Source organism: Pollachius pollachius (assembly GCF_949987615.1).
Source record: "Pollachius pollachius genome assembly, chromosome: 6".
Lineage (NCBI taxonomy): Eukaryota > Metazoa > Chordata > Actinopteri > Gadiformes > Gadidae > Pollachius > Pollachius pollachius.
The window spans coordinates 13,895,821-13,915,573 of record NC_136939.1 but is presented as its reverse complement, the minus strand read 5'-3'; the positions used below and the strand labels follow the sequence as shown (position 1 = coordinate 13,915,573).

The following is a 19,753-nucleotide window of genomic DNA, read 5'->3' as shown; positions in this document are numbered from 1 at the left end:
ATATAAAAAGATTAGAAACTTACACTTCAAAATAAATACACATGCACACATACACACATTACATATTCATATAGAAATCGGATACGGCATTTACTCGAACAGAACACAGTATAATCGAATAAAGCAGTAATCACCAGTATTTTTGAGAGACTTTTACTTCCTCTCCTTTACGGTGAGAGACTTTTACTTTGAAAACTGCTTTCAGGAAGTCAACTATTCTGCTTTTACATTGATACCCTGACAGTGGTAGTGATGTTAGCTTGTTTTCCTTGACACTTCTAGCTCATCCCTTTGCATTGGTTATTGCCACCAAGCCTGTAAGAAACCATGGCAGAGCAGGCCCCGGGATCTCAACCTGACGGTAAATTAGTTTTTAGATTCTGTTTATTATGTTGCCATGGTCTTGAAGTGGGGGAGACTAGCGGCCTCGACATCCACCGCGTCTCATCATTAGTTAGCATCCTCAGACGACGTGTCACTCTTGTCACTCACTATTGTTGTGTTGTCTTCATTGTCTCCTGACCATGCATTTGGACTACGTCTTTATTTTTGAGTCTTTGTCTTGGCAACCAATGAACTCGGTCTTGTCTCTGCGCCCAGGGAACGTTGTTCTCGTGTTATTAGCAGTGCTCGTACTACTGACGTTAGCCACTAAATATTGTTAGCTCGTCATGCAGGACGACTAGCAAAAGCACCAATAGCCACCAAGATCCTAGATCGTCTCGGGCTTGTCATTTAGCTCACTCCTAGCCACGACGTTAACAATGTTGAATCAAAAGCATATGATATGGACCCAGTCCAAACATATGTAATTTAAAACTCAATGGCGCTCTACTTTGGCCTGTAGACTTTGCGGTCCCCTCAGCGATGGAGTTGTATCTCTTAGTGTGTCTATCTGAGAGCTCCACTGGCAGGCCAATATGGATATGATTTCATTAGCTTGCAGCTTTCGAGCTCATAAACGTTCCCTCTAAGGTCCCTGTTTTGTGGACCTATTGATGGGAGGAAATCCATGTGTAGATAAACAAACATTGGGTTGAGCTTTGAGATATGACCATGCAGATTTTGGTTTTACTTTGCTTTGACATTAGACCAAATACTTGACTGGATTCAAATTTGAATACAAGTTTTTAGACTTTCCTGATATGTTGGCAAATTTTCTACTAATTAAATGGTTTTTATATGAGTAGAATATTAGGAGGTGTGGATGGAGCTCACAGACACTCGAGAAAGATTACAACTTTTGTCATTTAAAAGCTATTTGTAAAATACTAAGGTGTTTCTTGTGTTTTCCACCAGGTTAAGTGGCATCTGTTTCTTGTATGGTTGCAGCCAGCAGTTGTATATTCTTTATGCAAATCTTGAGCCATAGTAGTGTGGAGGCAAGAGCTCCAACTACTTGTCACATTCCTATCTCCCATGTTAATGTGGCTATCATCCTTATCCAAAGAATTGTGCAATATCAGCAACATTTTGAACAATGGGAATAGTCTCACTAAACACAATATACCTCTTGGTACAGAGGATTCCTGCAGGCAGGAGGTTGGTCTCTGGTGGGATGCTTGCATTCGATTATATGATGGTGCAATAAAATAACACACACAAACAAATGTATTTGATTTTATGTGCATTTAGTGCAGTCCAAAGGTAACAAAGCGACTATGTATGTAGGCATGAATGACACAATGGTATTGGAAGCCTACCCTATGGACGATTATGATAAAACTTTGAGGAGATGTTTGTTTTTAGCTGATAGTCATACGCTGATCATTATTTTGACATAGCCTTGACTTAACTACATTAAATATAAAAAAAATCCTTGTTTCATTTAACCTAGATTCATAATCAAAATCATTTTTGTTTGTGTATCACTGTACCCCCAAATGCAGACCTAAATTTTTAAGAATAAATTATATGTATATGTATGGATTGTGTTTGGCATCTGTATCTACGCAATGTTGTTAAACCTTAAAACAAACATGATCTGTGGCTATACTGCATTTAATATTGGATATTCACTCCTGGCACAACAAATCTAAGTATATTATCATTTGCAGATGTAAGTTTGAGAAACTTAATTTCAACTTGATGCGGATCTGCAGGATTTCTACTGGATTTCGTTTATTGGAGTCATGCTGGTCAGATATTTACATGCGTTGCTTTATTTTGTTCCATATATCAAACAGGGGCGCTCCAGCAGCGAGTAGCCATCCTGGAGCAGGAGAGAGCGGAGTTGATCAGGGTCAAGGAGAAGATGGAGGCGGAGTTCAACCATAAGCGAGCCAAGATTAAGGAACTCTACCTCTCCAAGGAGGGTGAGTCGTAGTTGTACTCTGTTGAACACACACACTCAAAAAGCACTGACCCTCTCTTCTTGGGAAAGAGAGGGTTCCCCCCCCCCCCCCCCCCCCCATCCTACTCCTATTTAATTTGTATGCCTCACCCTTCTCCAATCCCATTTCTCATTTGAATCACGGCACCGTGTCTCTGAGGGCCTCTTATCTTCCCTCTCCGCAGAGGAGCTGCAGAGGCAGAGGGCCTCCCTAGACGGGGCCCAGGCGGACCGGAGCGCCCTGCAGGTCCAGCTGGCCCAGGCGCAGGCCGACATGGAGAACATCAAGGCGGTGGCCACCGTGTCGGAGAGCACCAAGCAGGAGGCCATCGACCAGGTCCGCAGCCAGTGGCAGGAGGAGGTGGCCTCGTTGCAGGCCATCATGAAAGGTAACCCGCCGGGGGATGTGTCTGTGTCCGGGTCTGCTTCACTGCCCTGTGTCTTCCAATGTGTGGCAGAGGTCACAGCACAAGCAATGCACGAAAGGGCAAGTGCTGCATGTCTGGTCAAATTAATTATTGAAGTCCGTGGATTCAGTGAGTCTTTTTTTAGAATCAGTGTTTAGAGAGCTGCAGGTGTAAAGACTCTACTACAGCACACATGTTTGCTGGTTTTCAAACAAATACGGAACTGAGCACTGCCAAGCTCACCCTCTCCCCGTTCTCTCCCTTCCTCCCTTCCTCCCTCCCTCCCTCCCTCCCTCCCTCCCTCCTGCTGAACCTGGTGCAGATACGGTGTCTGAGTACGAGGAGCAGTTTCACCAGCGTCTGGACCAGGAGCGGGCCCAGTGGAACCAGTACCGCGAGGCGGTGGAGCGCGAGCTGGCGGAGCTGCGCAGGAGGCTCACTGAGGGTCAGGAGGAGGAGAACCTGGAGGACGACATGAAGAGAGTGAGCTGCCCTTGATACTGTTGAAAACAGCAGATGTTATTACCCTGGTCAATTATTATATGTTTTCAATTTGTGAAGATCTAAGACCTTAATTTTTCCTCCACTAACCACTGGCAATTTTAGAATAGTATACAACAGTATATGCAAAGTTTAAAGTAAGTACGAGCCAAAACATAGGTACACTTGTTTAAGACGGTCTGCATCTATTTGAGCCACGCCTTGAGAAGCAGAACCTGCTGTTTCCCGATGGGTGAAGTAGAAATACTCATACAGAGGGTGCTGGGAGTCTAATAGAATAGCCTAAGCAATTCCAGAACACCATATTTAAATGATCTGGCGGACTTTAACAAGTTTGTTTCTTCTTCAGACCGAGGCGGGCAGCCATGTTATAGGCTAAATGAATACCCTAGGTCAAAATGTACTTTGCTCATGTGTCTCCCCCCCCCCCCCCCCCCGCCTATTCTGTCAGATATTTTAGAAAACTTTCAAGCGAGGGTAAATCATTGAATTCAGTAGTAGAATATGGTGGAAGGTGCATCTAAAAATAGGAGGTGTTGCGATAAGTCTCGTCAAAACAAAGTTTCAGTATCAGTTCCTATGTTCCTTGCAGCGATTCTTTGTTTTCAGAAATGTTAGGTTGGTAATAAACGACAAAAGCAGAAGTACACACTTGACAGAAGGGTCACTTCAGCCTGCAGAGTTTCTAGAAGAAATAGCCTTAGACAGAAGAGGTTAAATACAGGAGACTCATTTTAAAACAATGTATATTACCGTGCACATTATGCAACATTTTTATGACCCAAATTGTTAAGCCTCGACAGCTGTAAGCTCTTTATAGCCAACATAAACTGCTTACCGACTTGGGACAGTATCCTAACACACCCAGTATTGTAACCCACACATTTGTACCTTGTGATTGATCATTCTTTTTGTTCAGGTCCAAATCCTATAATATGACCATTGCAATTTTAGTATCTCAATCAACCAAAAAGGCAGGCTAGCATGGTAGAGTCAAGACAATGCAAGACATTATTCATGCCCACTGTAGCAACTGTTTTGCGAATTGTTGAGTTTGTGCCAAGCAAGGTCAAGGAGCATATATTGTCTGGGCTATGTTGTTCCTGATGTGCGCTTGTCATTAGAACAGCAAATATAAATATCCAAGAAATCAAATGCCAATAATCATGAAGTATTGAATGGAGAAGGGTGTGTGTGTGTGTCCCAGAGGAACGACCGGTTAAAAACATAGTAGTTAGTAGTATTGTGAAGACACACACCATTGTAAGATTGCAATGAAGAACTGTCTCTATCCGATATTGGCTGTTGAAATGGGTCACCCGCCCTCTTTTCATGGTTGTTTACTGCCACAATTTAGGTTTGCAGAACAACCCAGGCGTGCCAAATATAACACAACAATTGTTGTTGCCCATGTGGTGTTTTTCCCAGCACTAATTCAGGCTCCCTCTCGTTAATAGGCCCAGGAGGATGCAGAGAAACTGCGCTCGGTGGTGATGCCAATGGAGAAGGAGATCGCTGCTCTGAAAGCCAGGCTAGCCACCTCGGATGAAAGGGTGAAGGAGCTGGAGGCGTCCAAGGTCAGTGACCCCCAGATACAAAGGTCATTAAAATCAGTGAATGACCCCCAGATTCAAAGGTCTTTCAGGTCAGTGAGTCACCCCCAGATACAATGGTCAGTGAGTGACACCCCGCTATAAAGGTCAGTGAGTCACACCCAGATATAAAGGTCTTTAAGGTCGGTAAGTGACCCCCAGATACAAAGTTCATCAAGCTCGATGAGGGACCCCCAGATACAAAGGTTGCTGAGGGGCCCCCCAGATACAAAGGGCATCAAGGTTGGTGATGGACGTACAGATAGAAAGAAGTAAATGTTTCAGACGCATCTCTTTTCTCCTCTTTTTTTCCAACAGGTGAAAGAGCTCAACCACGTTCTGGAGGCGGAGAAGTCGTGTCGCACGGACCTGGAGATGTACGTGGCCGTCCTCAACACTCAGAAGTCAGTGCTACAGGAAGACGCTGAGAAACTACGCAAGGAGCTCCACGAAGGTGACTGAAGCCAATTTCATAGCTTATACAATAAATGCCATGCCATGTGTCTGCCTGCTTCGCGTCACGGCGACTATAAATTACGTCATAGGATCAATTCAATTTTAGTTAGTTTTTAGTACATCCTAAATACTTTAGCATCTGCTTCAGCGTCAGTATTAGCATCAGCATCTGGGTACCTGCTTGGTTCCAGATGGTGATCGGATGTCTAAAAGAACGGTCAAACTATCAGTGAATGTGTTACATGATGTAGAAATATATTGGCATTGTGTGTAGCAGTATAGCTAGGCTACAGACAACAGATCACATTTCAATAAGCTTGCCTTTCAATAAACAAGTATGCCAGATATGATTTACACAGCTGTTTTGAGTCATGTGGGAGATTTGTTGACAACTTGAATTCCAGCATAGTTATTTCAAAAGACCAACAATTAAAAGTTAAGGATGAACCTTCAAATATATATTTTACAAAGTACCAAACCCTTGGATAACTAATCTTTAGTACTGCGGGAGCTGGTTATTCCCTGTGGCTCTCGTTCTAGGGGTTGTAAGCAAGACTTTTAAGGTATTTGCATGTAGATGTAAGACCACACTCAGTTGTTTTTTCAGGCCATACTTACTTTACAGCTTTTTGTCCCTTTTATAATAATAATCTTATGTTAATTAGGACTACAAATATGTTGGTTTTATGGTTTGTCTTCAGTGAGGAAAACTACAAAAATCAAGTAAAAAGAATAAGAAAAGAGTTCATGAATTGAGTAGACTATGCAGACTATTCATATTGTTTAGTGTCAAGGGAGTGACACACCACAGATCTGAGAGTCTTCTATCAGCTCAGCCACATTCTGTCAAGAAGACGATGGTTAACATTTGATTTCAACATAGTAATCATAGGTGATTGTACATGCAGCTGTATCATATATCTGCATTCAAATTCAAATCTGGTTAATGTCATCCAAGTGCCTGGTTATTTAAGGTCAGGAATTTGAGTAGAATGATTGAGGTGACCACTTGAGTACTTGTGTATGTGGCCAACATGTTCTTGCCTCGCGGTTGTTTTTCTTCTTCGGCCATCTGCCTCAACCAATCAGTGTTTGGGATGTCATTGAATTAAAGGACCACAGCCTGCTGGTTTTGTGTGGTCGGATAAGCCAAGAGGCTTACAGTTAATCAAAGGCCTCATGTCCTTATGATCATGATGATGTTGACGTTTAACTTTTTGGGAAGATGCTTATGTTAACCTTAAGTAAGAGAGGTTTGATTTGAGGAATTTCTTCTACAAATTCTGTGTAAAATATCTTTCCCCCCGTCTTTCTGGTTCTGGCCAACAAAGTCCTGCTGTGTATGGTCTGAGGCGGTTGAGCCTATGAGCATTCATAGAAAACGTTGGTCTCGGGACAATGGAGACACAATTGCAACTCCAAGCGTAGGTTCTTTATAATATGGCTTGATGCGTCTTTCAGAGACGGCTCCTCTTTAGAATAGATCCTGTTGCGGCACTTTTGAATGGAGCCAGTATCCTGATCATTTTGTGTGCAATGTGTGATGTTTGCACATGTGACCAAAGCCCTTTGAGACTGTAACTGTGATTAAGGGCTGTAAAGATCCAGTTGACATGACTTGACCACTGAACTCTCCAACTACAATAGACCTGCACGAGGCTTGGTTCATTGTACTGCACAGTGCTTTAGAAAAATGTATTCACTAGAGATTCAGCAGCGTCAAAAATGCAAATAATAACAGAGGTATTCACAATGGTCGGCAACTCGTCGTTTCTTTTTTATTTTATTTTTTTCTAAATATTATTCTCAAACCTAAACACATTCTCCAACAGTGTCCCTCCCCGCCAAACGGGTTGCCGCAGAAGACAGTGTTGTCTCCTCAACACTCGTATAGAAAAATATGTTTATTTATCTGATGGTGAAACTATCAACCTTTAGTTAACACAATCGGCCTTGCATTCCTTATCTTAATTGCCAAACACCAGCCCTCCCTGCTTTACTCTATACTCCGCTCAATACGCTATAACTCTACTCAATACTCCATACTCTATGCTTACTCTACTGGCAGTCTTCCTCTGTGTGCGATTACTCTTTGTCTACTTTACTCTACTTTATCCTCTTCTGCTTAATTTTCCAATCTGCGATTACTCTACTCTTCCTATCCTCGTCTCAATAATGTTTGCTAATTCTACGTTACTCTTTCTCTGTGTACTATTAATGTCTAATACTATTTTCTGTCTATTTCTCTACTCTACTCCTCATCTACTCTGCTAAATACTCTACTACTCCTATACTCATAATCGACTGTACTCTTCTACACCTCTCCATAATACTTACAACTCTACTCAGTTCTCTACTATAACACTCCTCTACTCTTCAACACACCCTATGCTCTCTCAATGCTGTACTGTCCCCTAACTCTACTCTCCTCTAACTCTTACTGTGTGTTGTCCCCGGGGTGAAGACTGCACTCTCTAACTCTTACTGTGTGTTGTCCCCGGGGTGAATACTGTACTCTCCTCTAACCTCACTGTGTGTTGTCCCCGGGGTGAAGACTGCACTCTCTAACTCTTACTGTGTGTTGTCCCCGGGGTGAACCCTGTACGCTCCTCTAACTACCTGAGTGTTGTCCCCGGGGTGAATACTGTACTCTCCTCTAACCTCACTGTGTGGTGTCCCCGTGGTGAACATTGTACTCTCCTCTAACCTCACTGTGTGGTGTCCCCGTGGTGAACATTGTACTCTCCTCTAACCTCACTGTGTGGTGTCCCCGGGGTGACTCGGTCAGTGTGTCACAAGCTGGAGCTGGAGCGCCAGCAGCACAACCAGCTGAAGCACACGTGGCAGCGGGCCAACGACCAGTTCCTGGAGTCCCAGCGGTTGCTGATGAGGGACATGCAGCGCATCGAGAGCGTGCTCTCCTCCGAGCAGCTCCGCCAGGTGGAGGAGATGAAGAAGAAGGACCAGGTGTGTGTGTGTGTGTGTGTGTGTGTGTGTGTGTGTGTGTGTGTGTGTTCAGTCGTTCAGTCACAGGCGCACATGCAAGGACACATTTGTTGATGATGCTTTTTCTTTTTAAAGAAGTCAATGAGTTACTCTCACACATCAGACTTTAGTATTCATTTGGCTGGAGGTGAGTCAAATAAGTGTGTGTGTGTGTGTGTGTGTGTCCCAGGAGGAGGATGAGATGGAACGTCTGAGCCAGGCACAGGACCACCAGGATGATGAGGGTGGGGACAACACAGAACCTCTGGACGACATGAGCCTGGGCCAGAGCCATGAAAAGGTACCAGGACATCTCATACCTCCGCCCTAATGCCCGTCCATATAGGGTTCATTACTTGGCCACAGAGGATCTTTAATTGGGAAACATGAAACTGTAACATTTTTATTTTACTATTATTTTCAGTATTGACTCTCACTTGAAGTGTTTCATGTTTTCTGTCTGTCTTGTCTTATTGTGTGCGCGCGTGTGTGTGTGTGTGTGTGTGTGTGCTGCTTCAACACAAGTTCACTATTTCATAATGGTTCTCATAAGAAACCTCTAACACTTTAGGTGCAGCAGAGTCATATACTTGCAGCAAATTTACCACATGAGTACACTTCTCCAGCCTTGGAACAAATCAAATCTGCTAGCTCATGTTTTATTTGTCGTAGCATATGCGTCTGGCCCCCAACCCATTCAGACAGATTTCCAGCAGACCTGGCCTGGGTCGTGCCAATCACAACCGTTGATCTTTAATTGGGTTGGTTTTGAGACAATGACTGTATGGGAACACCTTTCAGTCATTTTCCTAAGCAACCAAGATGGTTGCCGCTTATTTGTACCACGTTTCATTGCTCTGATGAGATGTCGGCCTTATAAATGTCGTTTTTGTGCTCCTGTTAATAATGTCCGAATTGAAAACAAAAATGAATGAGAGGTTCAACCCTCAATATTCCTGAATTGTAAGCGACTGCTGTATATTCCTCTCCCATCCAGCGTTGTAACCTTCATCTAACCCCCTCCCCAGTACCAATCCAACCACAGCACTCACGGCTCCATGCACTCACTGGACACTGAAGTGGTGACCAGTGCTCCCTCTGACCCCTACTGGGACAGCCTGCGGCGGGTCCAGTCCACAGACAGCCTGGGCTCCTCCCTGGGGGCCCCGCAGGGCCTCGGGGCCTACAACCACAAGGCCAAGTCGGCCAGCCACCTGGACTCTGAGTCGGACTTCGGGCCCCTGGTGGGCGCCGACTGCGGGGCCTCGGACGGCTTCAGCGACGCCCTGTCGGTCAGCTCCATGAAGCTGACGTCCAGCCACTTCCTGCTCACCAAGGACCAGGAGAAGGCCATCAAGGCCATGACCCCCGAGCAGGAGGAGACGGCCTCGCTGCTGTCCAGCATCTCCCACGCCCCGGACACCGCCTTCCTGCCCCCCTCGGGGTACCGGCTGGTCAGCGACAGCGAGTGGAACCTGCTCCAGCAAGAGGTTCACTCACTCGCTCAGTCCCTCACTCACAAGCTTGGTTAATACTGTTAAAAACTATTATTAATTATACACTGCCCTATACATTACATACATACATTATAAAAAAAAAAAAAGACCCTACAGGTTTCTTTGATTTGAAAGCAAACTGCATCACTCTTTTCCGAAGTTTCTTGAATGCATGAATCCATGTCATCTGATGCTAGTGCCCAGTGCCGTGTGTCTGAGCTTCTGGTGCGTGTGGTTCTGCTAGGTGAAGAACGCCGGCAGGAAGCTGGGCCGGCGCTGTGACATGTGCTCCAACTACGAGAAGCAGCTGCAGGTCATCCAGGGGCAGGAGGCGGAGACCCGGGACCAGGTGAGCCCTCCCTGATGTTTGGACACTGAGGGAGGGGGGCGTTAGTGATCCCTGCATCCGTACATGGATCCCTTTAAAATGTTTTGTCGGTTAGTGGCAGCCTGCGAAATGGACTTTTACTATTCTTAACTATCTTTTTTTTCTTATTTAGTGATTAATTCTTTTTTTCTTAACTTAAAAATAGAATCCCTGCCACATCTGAAGCATGTGTCCACCTGTACTGTTTACATCTGAATTGTTGGAGGTGAAGTAATGGATTATTTGGGGTATTTGCTTTCTCCTACGGGGAAGTCTAATGGCCTTTACAAATGGGTTGTTCTAACAGTTCAGTTCCCTCAACAATTGGGACATTTCTACAGCTTTACAGTTGCCTAGGTTCATTTCCATCAACAGGATATAACAAAGTGTGTGTGTGTGTGTGTGTGTGTGTGTGTGTGTGTGTCAGGTGAAAAAGCTGCAGATGATGCTGCGCCAGGCCAACGACCAGCTGGAGAGAACCATGGCTGAGAAACAGGAGCTGGAGGAGTCTGTGAAGCTGGTCAACGAGGAGTTCACAGCCAAGGCATGGAATTCAAATACAAATAGTCAGTCTTTGGTCAAACGCTAAGAAGTCCATGTCAAAATACCTTCTTTTTTTTTTTTTAATCCTTAACCAACAGCGATTGTTTGACTTGGAGGGGATTTTGAACATGTGTTTGTGTGCTAGGTGTCGGCCCTGGTGCAGAGGGTGCAGGAGTCAGAGGCACTGCTCGCTGCTCTCCAACAAGCCTTCGGCCAGGCCAAGAGGAACACGCAGGAACAGATGGTCAGTGACACCACCCTGTGTATACAGTATACCTACCAATGTAAACGGGAACTGTAGAAATGTGTGTGGTTTGTGGTCTTGACACTTTAACCATCAATGCTTAATCTGGAGGAGTAGCTGTTAACAAGAAGGAATCCCTATATTTGACATCTTCCAGCAGCAACCAAAGATGTCTCGAGATTGAAATGATTAATTTTCGTATGAATAATTTGGCAAGTCATTAATGCACCGCAACTTGCACTGAATCATCTTCAGTAAATGTCATTAGGAAGCAGATATGGATTTGGCAACTTGCTCGAGTAGTGTTTGAACCCAGAACCTTTTAGTCTGAGAGTTCCCCTCAAACCCTGAACTCTAGACCAGTGGTTCCCAACCTAGGGGCCGCCAGAGAGCCAACTGCTCTAGACCATCCCGCCTTTCCACTAAATATAAATAGCGTGTGTATTTCCTGGTATCACTGTGATGACCGGTGTTTCCCCAGGCGGTGCTGATGCAGTCCAGGGAGCAGGTGGCGGAGGAGCTGAGCCGTCTGCAGAGGGACAACGACAGCCTGAAGGGGAAGCACCGGCTGCACTCTGAGCTGCAGCAGGAGGAGGGCTTCCTGATGCCTGGCACTGTGCAGGTACGCCCCCCCCCCCCCCCGGCCGGCTCCAAGGACATGGGGCTCGATAGAGCACGCCAGTCGGTGGAATCTGAGTTTCTTCGGTCTTTCCAGGGAAACAAAGGAAACTTAAAATATAATTCGTGTGTTTTGATTTAAATGTAAAAAAGGCGAGGTATTACCATTGCCTCACTAACCAACGTTAGATCAACATCTGCAGTCCGATGGCAGTAATCAATTAATCATCTGGGTGAGCGGGGCGTTTCACTTTCATCCGCTTCGAATTAGTTTCGACCCATCCTGTTGCTGAAGGCGTGGCTCTGTAAAAACAACTTGCACAGCAGTAGTTACAACACCTCGAAAGGGTGAATCCACACTGTTTAGACATAGAAACAGGAAATAAGGCTACGCCTCTTGCAGTGTCTGGTTCCCATCTCCCATCGTTCTGCTAACATAGGACTGCTTGATGTGAAATGACCAGTGAGCTGTAATATTTGTATATTATATTCTACAAAGTGTTTCAGGGGATTCTTTAATTATGGCATAGTATGGTGTTACGGGGCTGTGGGTGATACAATACACCACCATATTAAGCGTTTGAATACATAACCCACATTGCGCTCTTCTCATTGACCTGACAAAAACAATCCAGTCTTTTTGTTGCATGATCTAACACGATTTGGCCGTTCCGCTTCCATCCGTCTCTGACCCAATTCTCATCCCCCTCCCTCCTGGGGCATCCTCTCCCCCTCGCCTAGGAGCTCCAGCCCCTGGTGGTGCAGCTGCGGGAGGCGGTGGTGACGGAGCGCACGGCCTCGGACCACCTGGAGGAGCGGCTGATGGCGGAGGTGCTGTTCCTGAAGGAGCAGATCCAGGCGGAGCAGTGCCTGAAGGAGAACCTGGAGGAGACGCTGCAGGTGGAGATCGAGGGCTGCAAGGAGGAGATCGGTAGGTCGTAGGTCCCTCCCTGCGCTTTGCGTTTGAATCGTCTCAAAGGGCCCCCTATTGTACCTCCCCAGGTGGACTGGAGACCCTTGTGACATCCCAAATGTTTGTGTCCACCCAGAGGTCTGGTGTAGATGGATAGAGCGATAGTTGAATGCTGCAGATGAACTGCAGTCCACCAGGGGGCAGGCGACCGAACAGCTTATCTATCCATCTATCTGTCTCTCTGCCATACATCTGGGTGGACACTCCCATGAGGCATAGATGTTAAAACGGCTTGTAATGGCTGATCAGCCTCCCACCTGGTGGTGAAATGGACTGCATTCATTTACCTCTGAAACATGTGTTCCTGTTCGCTGCGTCATCCGAGATGTTTTCTGGCACAAAAGACAGATAGTTGGGACTCTGCGCGGTGATGATTGAATGCCTGTGGATGCTGTTGGTAATAGCCGCACTTGTGGTCTTCCGCAGAGAGCTACACTCGGGTTTCAGTTTGTATTGCTGAAGAGCCGTGGCTTTTCCTCATGACATCCTTCATCGTTTTTAATGCATTTCTTTACTCTGATTCATGTTGTCCCTTCAGACATCTTGGAAGGTACGGCACGCAATGCAAACCGACTTTCTAGCTGTGTGTGTGGGTGTTGTTGTTGTTGTTGTTGTTGTTATTATTATTTTATTATATTATTGCACAGCCAACTGCAACCCCTGTGCTTTACAGTTCACATGCATAGAAGTGTCTTGGCTCGCTTTCGCAGATTGCTGCCCTGCTCCATAGCTCGGGCATTGCAGCGTTTCCCAATAACCTGGACAAAGGTCCTATATAGCGAGAGCTGCCAGTGTGTCTTCTTGAGAAAAGCTTTCTCACTTGTTGTGGTGTGAGACGCAAACGACTAGCATAATCGGACACCTTATTTTTAGACCCTACCCAGAATCTTCTCATGACTTGCAGTTGTCACGCTATTAACCAACGCTAACGTGTGTGTGTGTGTGTGTGTGTGTGTGTGTGTGTGTGTGTGTGTGTGTGTGTGTGTGTGTGTGTGTGTGTGTGTGTGTGTGTGTGTGTGTGTGTGTGTGTGTGTGTACATACATACTCATGCTTTGGTAAAAATGAACCCACTTACGATGCCTAGCTGCTACAGCACAGAAGCTATGCCTCACCTGCACGCGCACATGCACAAACGGCTTTCTGCGTCCCTGTTCCTGGCAGCCTGGGCTGGGCCTCGGCATGCCAAGTGTCTGCAGTAAGCATCCCATAATGAGTTTCCACCTGCTGTTTCCCCCCCAGCATCCTGCTCCAGTCTGAAGACGGAGTTGGAGCGAGTCAAGAGGGAGCGGGAAGAGGTAGAGCTCTCCTTACTGTCTTCCCTGTCTGTTATTAGCGCAGTTTATTATAACCACAGGTGCATCATGCTAAGGGAAATGCTGAGCCTAACATTGTGTTAGTTTGACATACTCTTAGAATGAGCCTCACAGTGGAAAGCTAAAACCAAGAGTTTTCTTGGTGCAATGTACAATTCGAGCGTGTCGCTTTCTTGATTGCGTATGTGTATTTGCGCAGCTCCAGCGCAGTCTGGCAGAGAAGAGTCAGAGCCTGGAGCGCCTGCAGTCACACAGCTCCAGCCTGGACAACCAGCTCAGGGAGCTCACCAGCACCAAGGTACACAAATCCACACAGACACAGACCGTCTGTAACACATCCCTTTGTCTTGGTAATAACTCTAAGTGACGTGTTTTTTTTTTCTTTTGTGTTTGTGCGCTTGGATTCACCTGAGATTGATTTTTGGTGCTTTTTGTGTGTGTGTGTGTGTGTGTGTGTGTGTGTGTGTGTGTGTGTGTGTGTGTGTGTGTGTGTGTGTGTGTGTGTGTGTGCGTGTGCTCCAGAGCTCCCTGGAGAACCAGATGCTGGATGAGAGGGACAAGGCGCAGCGTCTGCAGACGGAGCTGGACGTCAGTGAGGCGGTGCAGAAGGACTTTGTCAAGCTGTCCCAGAACCTCCAGGTCAGTCCCGCCCCCGCCTGCCCTCACCCTGACCCGTCTTGTGCCGTCACACAGCGGACGACAGGGGAACCTCAACCTTAAACCAACCCGGCTGGTTTAAACTGTGAACTCTATACTTTGTGACATTTAATATCAGTTCATATCAGTTCATTCTATTTTCTTCTATTTACTTAAATCCCAGCTTGCCACAGCGTCACACGTGACTGATTACAATCACATAGGCTGTGAATGTGTATGTATACATTCTGCTTTTTATCTTGAGTTGGAACGTCGGAGAAGAATAGGAATCTGTTGTGTTTTTTTGGGCTGTATCTCAGTGGCATCATTGTGGCGTGTTTTAGCCTAGAAAAGCAGTTGGCCAAGTGGGCGACCAGACAGTCGTTGCACTGTTCTGTTCTGGTATGAGTTGGTGCACACTGCCTGGTGTAGCACATTGAAAGTTCAGCGAAGAAGGCTTGAGAAACCGTCTGGTAGATCATGTTCTTCCCGTTGGCTTATTACGGCTGTAAATCAGTACGACGATGCCTCAAAATGGCTCATCCCACGGTAATTACCGCAAGTGGGATTCAGTATATTAATTTCAACATTGGATTTACGAACGCTTTTAAAAAAACCTGAAACGAATAGTGCTGATTGGTTAAAACCACTCATTGTGCTGGGATAACCGCTCTTATATTTTTGCTATTTTGTCACATCAGCGGGGGCTTTTATTCAAGTTGATTAAAGCAGGCAGCACACTTCAAAGGAACTTGCTTTTTTCAGAGAATGCGGAAGTCCTTTCCAGACAAACTTGCTTTATAATCTATGCCTTTTGATCTGGTCACTGAACGTTCGATAAGTTAAGACCAGTGGGGTCTCCATGGAGACCAAATGAGATAAGAATAAATCATGTGTACTTGCTTGTCGGAATAATCACACACAATGTTTGCATTACCGTCCTCTTAAAAAAAAGTCATATTTTCTGCATGAGGGATGCCATCCGCTTTCCACTCAATACAGTTCATAAGGAGGCCTAAATTAGGGATCTAATTGATCTATTATGCCTCCTACGTATGACTGGTTTGCCTGCCAGGCCGAAAATAATTGACGTGTACCATATCACCATTAGTTTTTCTGCAGAAATGGCAATAAAACACCTTGACCCTGACTTAAATGACCAAGCCACTTGATTATCCTGCCCCTATTGCAGAACGTCCTGCTGGCATGGCTAGACGGCTCCTGTAGTCTGCATTACTTGGATGAATGGGAATATTTTATGGGGAATACTATACTTACTAGTTACTATACAATTATCAGCTTAAAGCTGCTGTAGGTAAGCGATGAGAGTAGTAAAGAGCAGGAGCAGAAATAACATGATTTTGAAACTAAACTAAACCCTCCCTGCTCCCCTGCTCCCCTGCACCCTACGTTTCTTTGCCATTGAGAGTTGTTGCATTTCACGCACCTGTGTTTGACACGATGCATTCCCCGAACCAATTGGGAAGGACCAACATTGTTTATTTCCTTCCCTCTGTGCTCAGATGCAGATGGAGCGGATAAGGCAGGCGGACTGCTTGGACCGCATCAAAGTTATTCTTAATGACACCAACTTGACTGACATCAACCAACTCCCAGACACATGATGCCGTTGATTGGCCTCAAACTGTCCCCGCCCACCCAGCCGCCTCCCATCCCTGTCCCCCGTGTCTGTGTCACTGACCCAATAACCTCCCGACCCGCCTTAAGCCCCTCCTCCCACTATGACGGGGCGGGCGGTACTGGGGGGCGGCATCAACAAAAAGTAAGCGAGACTTATCGGAACACCCGAGGAAACTACGGGCAAACTCTGCACTTGGAGGTAATCGCACGTCCGCGCGTTGCTCACGGACTCACGGAGACGGAAACACTAACAGGAAAACTGTAAATAACCTGAGATACTGTCCGTGACAGAAGAAACTTAAGGCCCCGCCCCCTGTGTCTCTGTCCACTCCCCCGTCTCTCTGACCATCTCTTGTTTCTACTGTAGATGTATATATAAATATATGACTGTATGTATTAGCTCTACCAAAAAAAAAACGAGTTCATTGTCTTCTAATGCACTTTTCACCTGCATTTTCTTTCTTCAACTCGTCTTTTCGGTTTCCCCCCCTGTGTATTACACCAGGTTCCTCTCTCGCTCTCTCTCAAGGGAGTTGAAGATGGCTTTTCCAGCCCACTGTTCCGCTGTTTGGGTCTTGATTTTGATGTCTCGGCTAGGCTTGTTTCTGTGATGTTTTTTCCTGCCACCTCTTTATGGTCATTTTAATCACCCACCCCATATCCCCCTATCCCTTCATCCTATCCTGTGAGACCCTACGACAACGATTTAATGAAGGAAAAATGGGTGGAAAGTATTTTCACATGATTCAACGAGGGTAAGAAGAAAAAGAAAAAGAAGTAGATCATGATGTGAGCAATACCTTCCATTTGTCTGTAAAGATGTATTTTTTCCAACCACTGAGTCCTATTTTTATCCTTTCGCGACCGTCTAGTCAGAAAACGACATGTGTGCTTGAAACTCGAGTCATGCTACCCCAATCTCTCTTTCTTCATACAATATATCCTCCTTCTTTGGGATACAGTGTGAATCCTGACACTTTTTTCAAGGAACTAATATAATTATCAAGCCACTCGTGTCTGTTCTAGCAGTAAATAAATTGGTTAACATGGTTGAGCAGAAGGACTTCAACATAGTGTGTCAAAGGAGACCTTGATCTTAGTATTACAAAACAGTACTATCTTATACCTTGAGTTCAAAAAATTGTATTTTTGTGTTAGATCTGACAAAATAACAAAACACTTTCTTGAATCCATGAGAAACGATTGGTCCTAACAATAATATGCAATCGGCTGTTAATAAAACACGTTTGTAATCAGCATCACAGCACAGGGAACATAGCAGAGATTGAACTGCCGCAATCCTAATAATATTCAAAATTATTGGCGAATGGTTCATCAACTGGTTGGGACTCTGTCACAGTCTAGATGCACTTCCCTTTTCTTCTCCGCTAGGGAGAATGAGGCTATGGTTTAAAATACAACTTTTATTTTAAGAATCATACTCATCCTGCTTTGTGTCCTCTTTAAAGACTAACTACAAACTAGACCCAATTTGTGAATTTGCTGCCATCATAAAGGCCTCACACATCTTGAAGTACCAACATAAAGTGAAGGATACACTTAAATAAATGGTTATTGGATTTAAACGATTAGATGGCAGCAAAAGTAGTCTGTTCTGTAGTTGCTCTTTAAACTTCAAGCTCCTATTCTTCTATGACTAATAGCCCTAACTGTTTCCCTATTTTGGGACAGATGGTTTCTGGTTTATTTTGAAATCAGTTTAACACTTTAAGCGGCTTCTAACCTGTGTTGGCTGTAACCTTATAATGAATGAGCACAGTAGTTGAATCATGCCATAAAGGCCTATGGCCTTTCTACATCTGCAACCGCATTATATTGAACACCACTCTTTACACATGTTTATTTTGTTTCCCTAAACTCTGGCAAGCCAAGTCCCGAGTAGGATGACGGATGAGTTTTAGAAGTGAAAATGTGAACAAACAACCAGTATAGGATTAATATGCGGTAAACAATGATGAATTCTACATTTTTGAGTTGGCTAGGGTTCAACCTACTTTATTGTTACAGCTTGTCACTGTATTACGTGGTTAAAAGAGGAACTTGCACACTACACACGCTACAACCCACCTGGCCAACCTAACCAGCTTTTTAGGCCGCCGTTTCTCATGATTAGTCAATTGAAACGCAGGTAAATGTCAAACACTGTTCAGCTAATTCTTTGTTTTTATTCTTTAAATATTGTGAATGCACCTTTTTAACGATTGAAACATTTCCAGATAAAATAAATTCCCTCATGGAGTGTTATCATGTGGGTCGGTTAAGTGTCCCCTAATTCAAAGTGATCCAGGTGGATTTACGTTGGAAACACTACAATGCATCTGTTTGGTTATAAAAAGAATATTAGCATGACTAATAATGTCTGATGTAAAACAGAAATATCATTTAGCCAGCAGTTTTTGTGCTGTGTGTGTGTGTGTGTGTGTGTGTGTGTGTGTGTGTGTGTGTGTGTGTGTGTGTGTGTGTGTGTGTGTGTGTGTGTGTGTGTGTGTGTGTGTGTGTGTGTGTGTGTGTGTGTGTGTGTGCGCGTGCGTGGAAGACATTAAAACATTCATGTCAAATTGTTTTGTTTGCAAGTGTTACATGTTCTATGGGTTGCATATGTCCACTCATATCCTTGATTCATATTTATCACAGAATTCTATACGGTTTGGCTAGGTACGAGTGTGGGATCAGTTGCACTGATAAAAAACATCTTGGATTTGTATGTTCGTGACCCGAGTGAATGTTTTTTGTATGTGTGGCACTTCAATGAGTAACCATCTATTCACACTTCTGTATCAAATAACTTATTGCTTAAAAAAAACGATATACATTGACATTGAATTGTGTTCTCGCTTGAAATCCTTGACCACACACAACAGTGCATATTCATGAAGGAGATATGCTTAAACTTGAAATTTTGTATATGTTCAAGTCACATCATCTGCTACTACAGTTTGGACTTTGCCCATGGAATAATATTAACAATGTTTGTAGAATACCCCTAGTTTACCACCAATTTCAATAGGAAATAAAGGAATGGGTCACAAGGAATTCTAACTGTTTATTAAGCATCATCACAGGCTGTGAAGTGAAAAAGCAGTGTGAAATGGAGGGTTTGTGTATAAACAAAGTACATTTGTTCATCACCTAGAATCCATAATCTATATACCATATTCTGTTCACTGCAAGTCTTGATTTTGAGAACTCATATAAATTGTGCGGTAAATATACAATTTTATTCCATTCGACCTCTTGTTCATCCTCCCCAAGTGCAGTAAGGCTTTACCCCCTAAACACCTGAACCATTTATGGTGCAACTCATGTTATAACGAAAGCTTCTTGTGATTGGCTTAATTTGGTGTAAGGTGATGGCTTGCAGTGTTTCCCCCAGAAAATGTCTTAGTCAAGGTGGTCAAGGGGCGGGGGGAGGGGTTGTCTCGTAGCCCTGCAGTCTTCAGTGAGGGTTTCAGTTTGCAATAATGTATACAACCACCTGATGCCGCCATTTAAATTCCATTAAAAAAAGGCATGGCACGACTATTGTTGTGAACAGTATTACCAATGCGTTTCTTTTTTTTTGAACCTGATAGAAATATGTTTTCTTTCCCTACGAGATTTTTTTTTTATATACATTGGTAGTCAAGG

General features: G+C 44.6%; 1 protein-coding gene across 1 annotated transcript; it reads left to right on the top strand.

Annotated features, from left to right (window-relative positions):
* The first annotated feature begins 227 nt into the window (after positions 1-227).
* rabep1 (rabaptin, RAB GTPase binding effector protein 1) lies at positions 228-19,448 on the top strand. Its single transcript, XM_079738278.1, has 18 exons — positions 228-361; positions 2,187-2,315; positions 2,518-2,721; positions 3,062-3,222; positions 4,698-4,817; positions 5,151-5,286; positions 8,077-8,255; positions 8,464-8,574; positions 9,302-9,763; positions 10,014-10,118; positions 10,564-10,680; positions 10,825-10,923; positions 11,405-11,545; positions 12,283-12,472; positions 13,755-13,810; positions 14,028-14,126; positions 14,351-14,467; positions 15,988-19,448. The coding sequence occupies exons 1-18, from the start codon at positions 328-330 to the stop codon at positions 16,087-16,089; spliced, it is 2,562 nt and encodes an 853-aa protein (XP_079594404.1). The 5' UTR covers positions 228-327; the 3' UTR covers positions 16,090-19,448.
* The last annotated feature ends 305 nt before the right edge of the window (positions 19,449-19,753 follow it).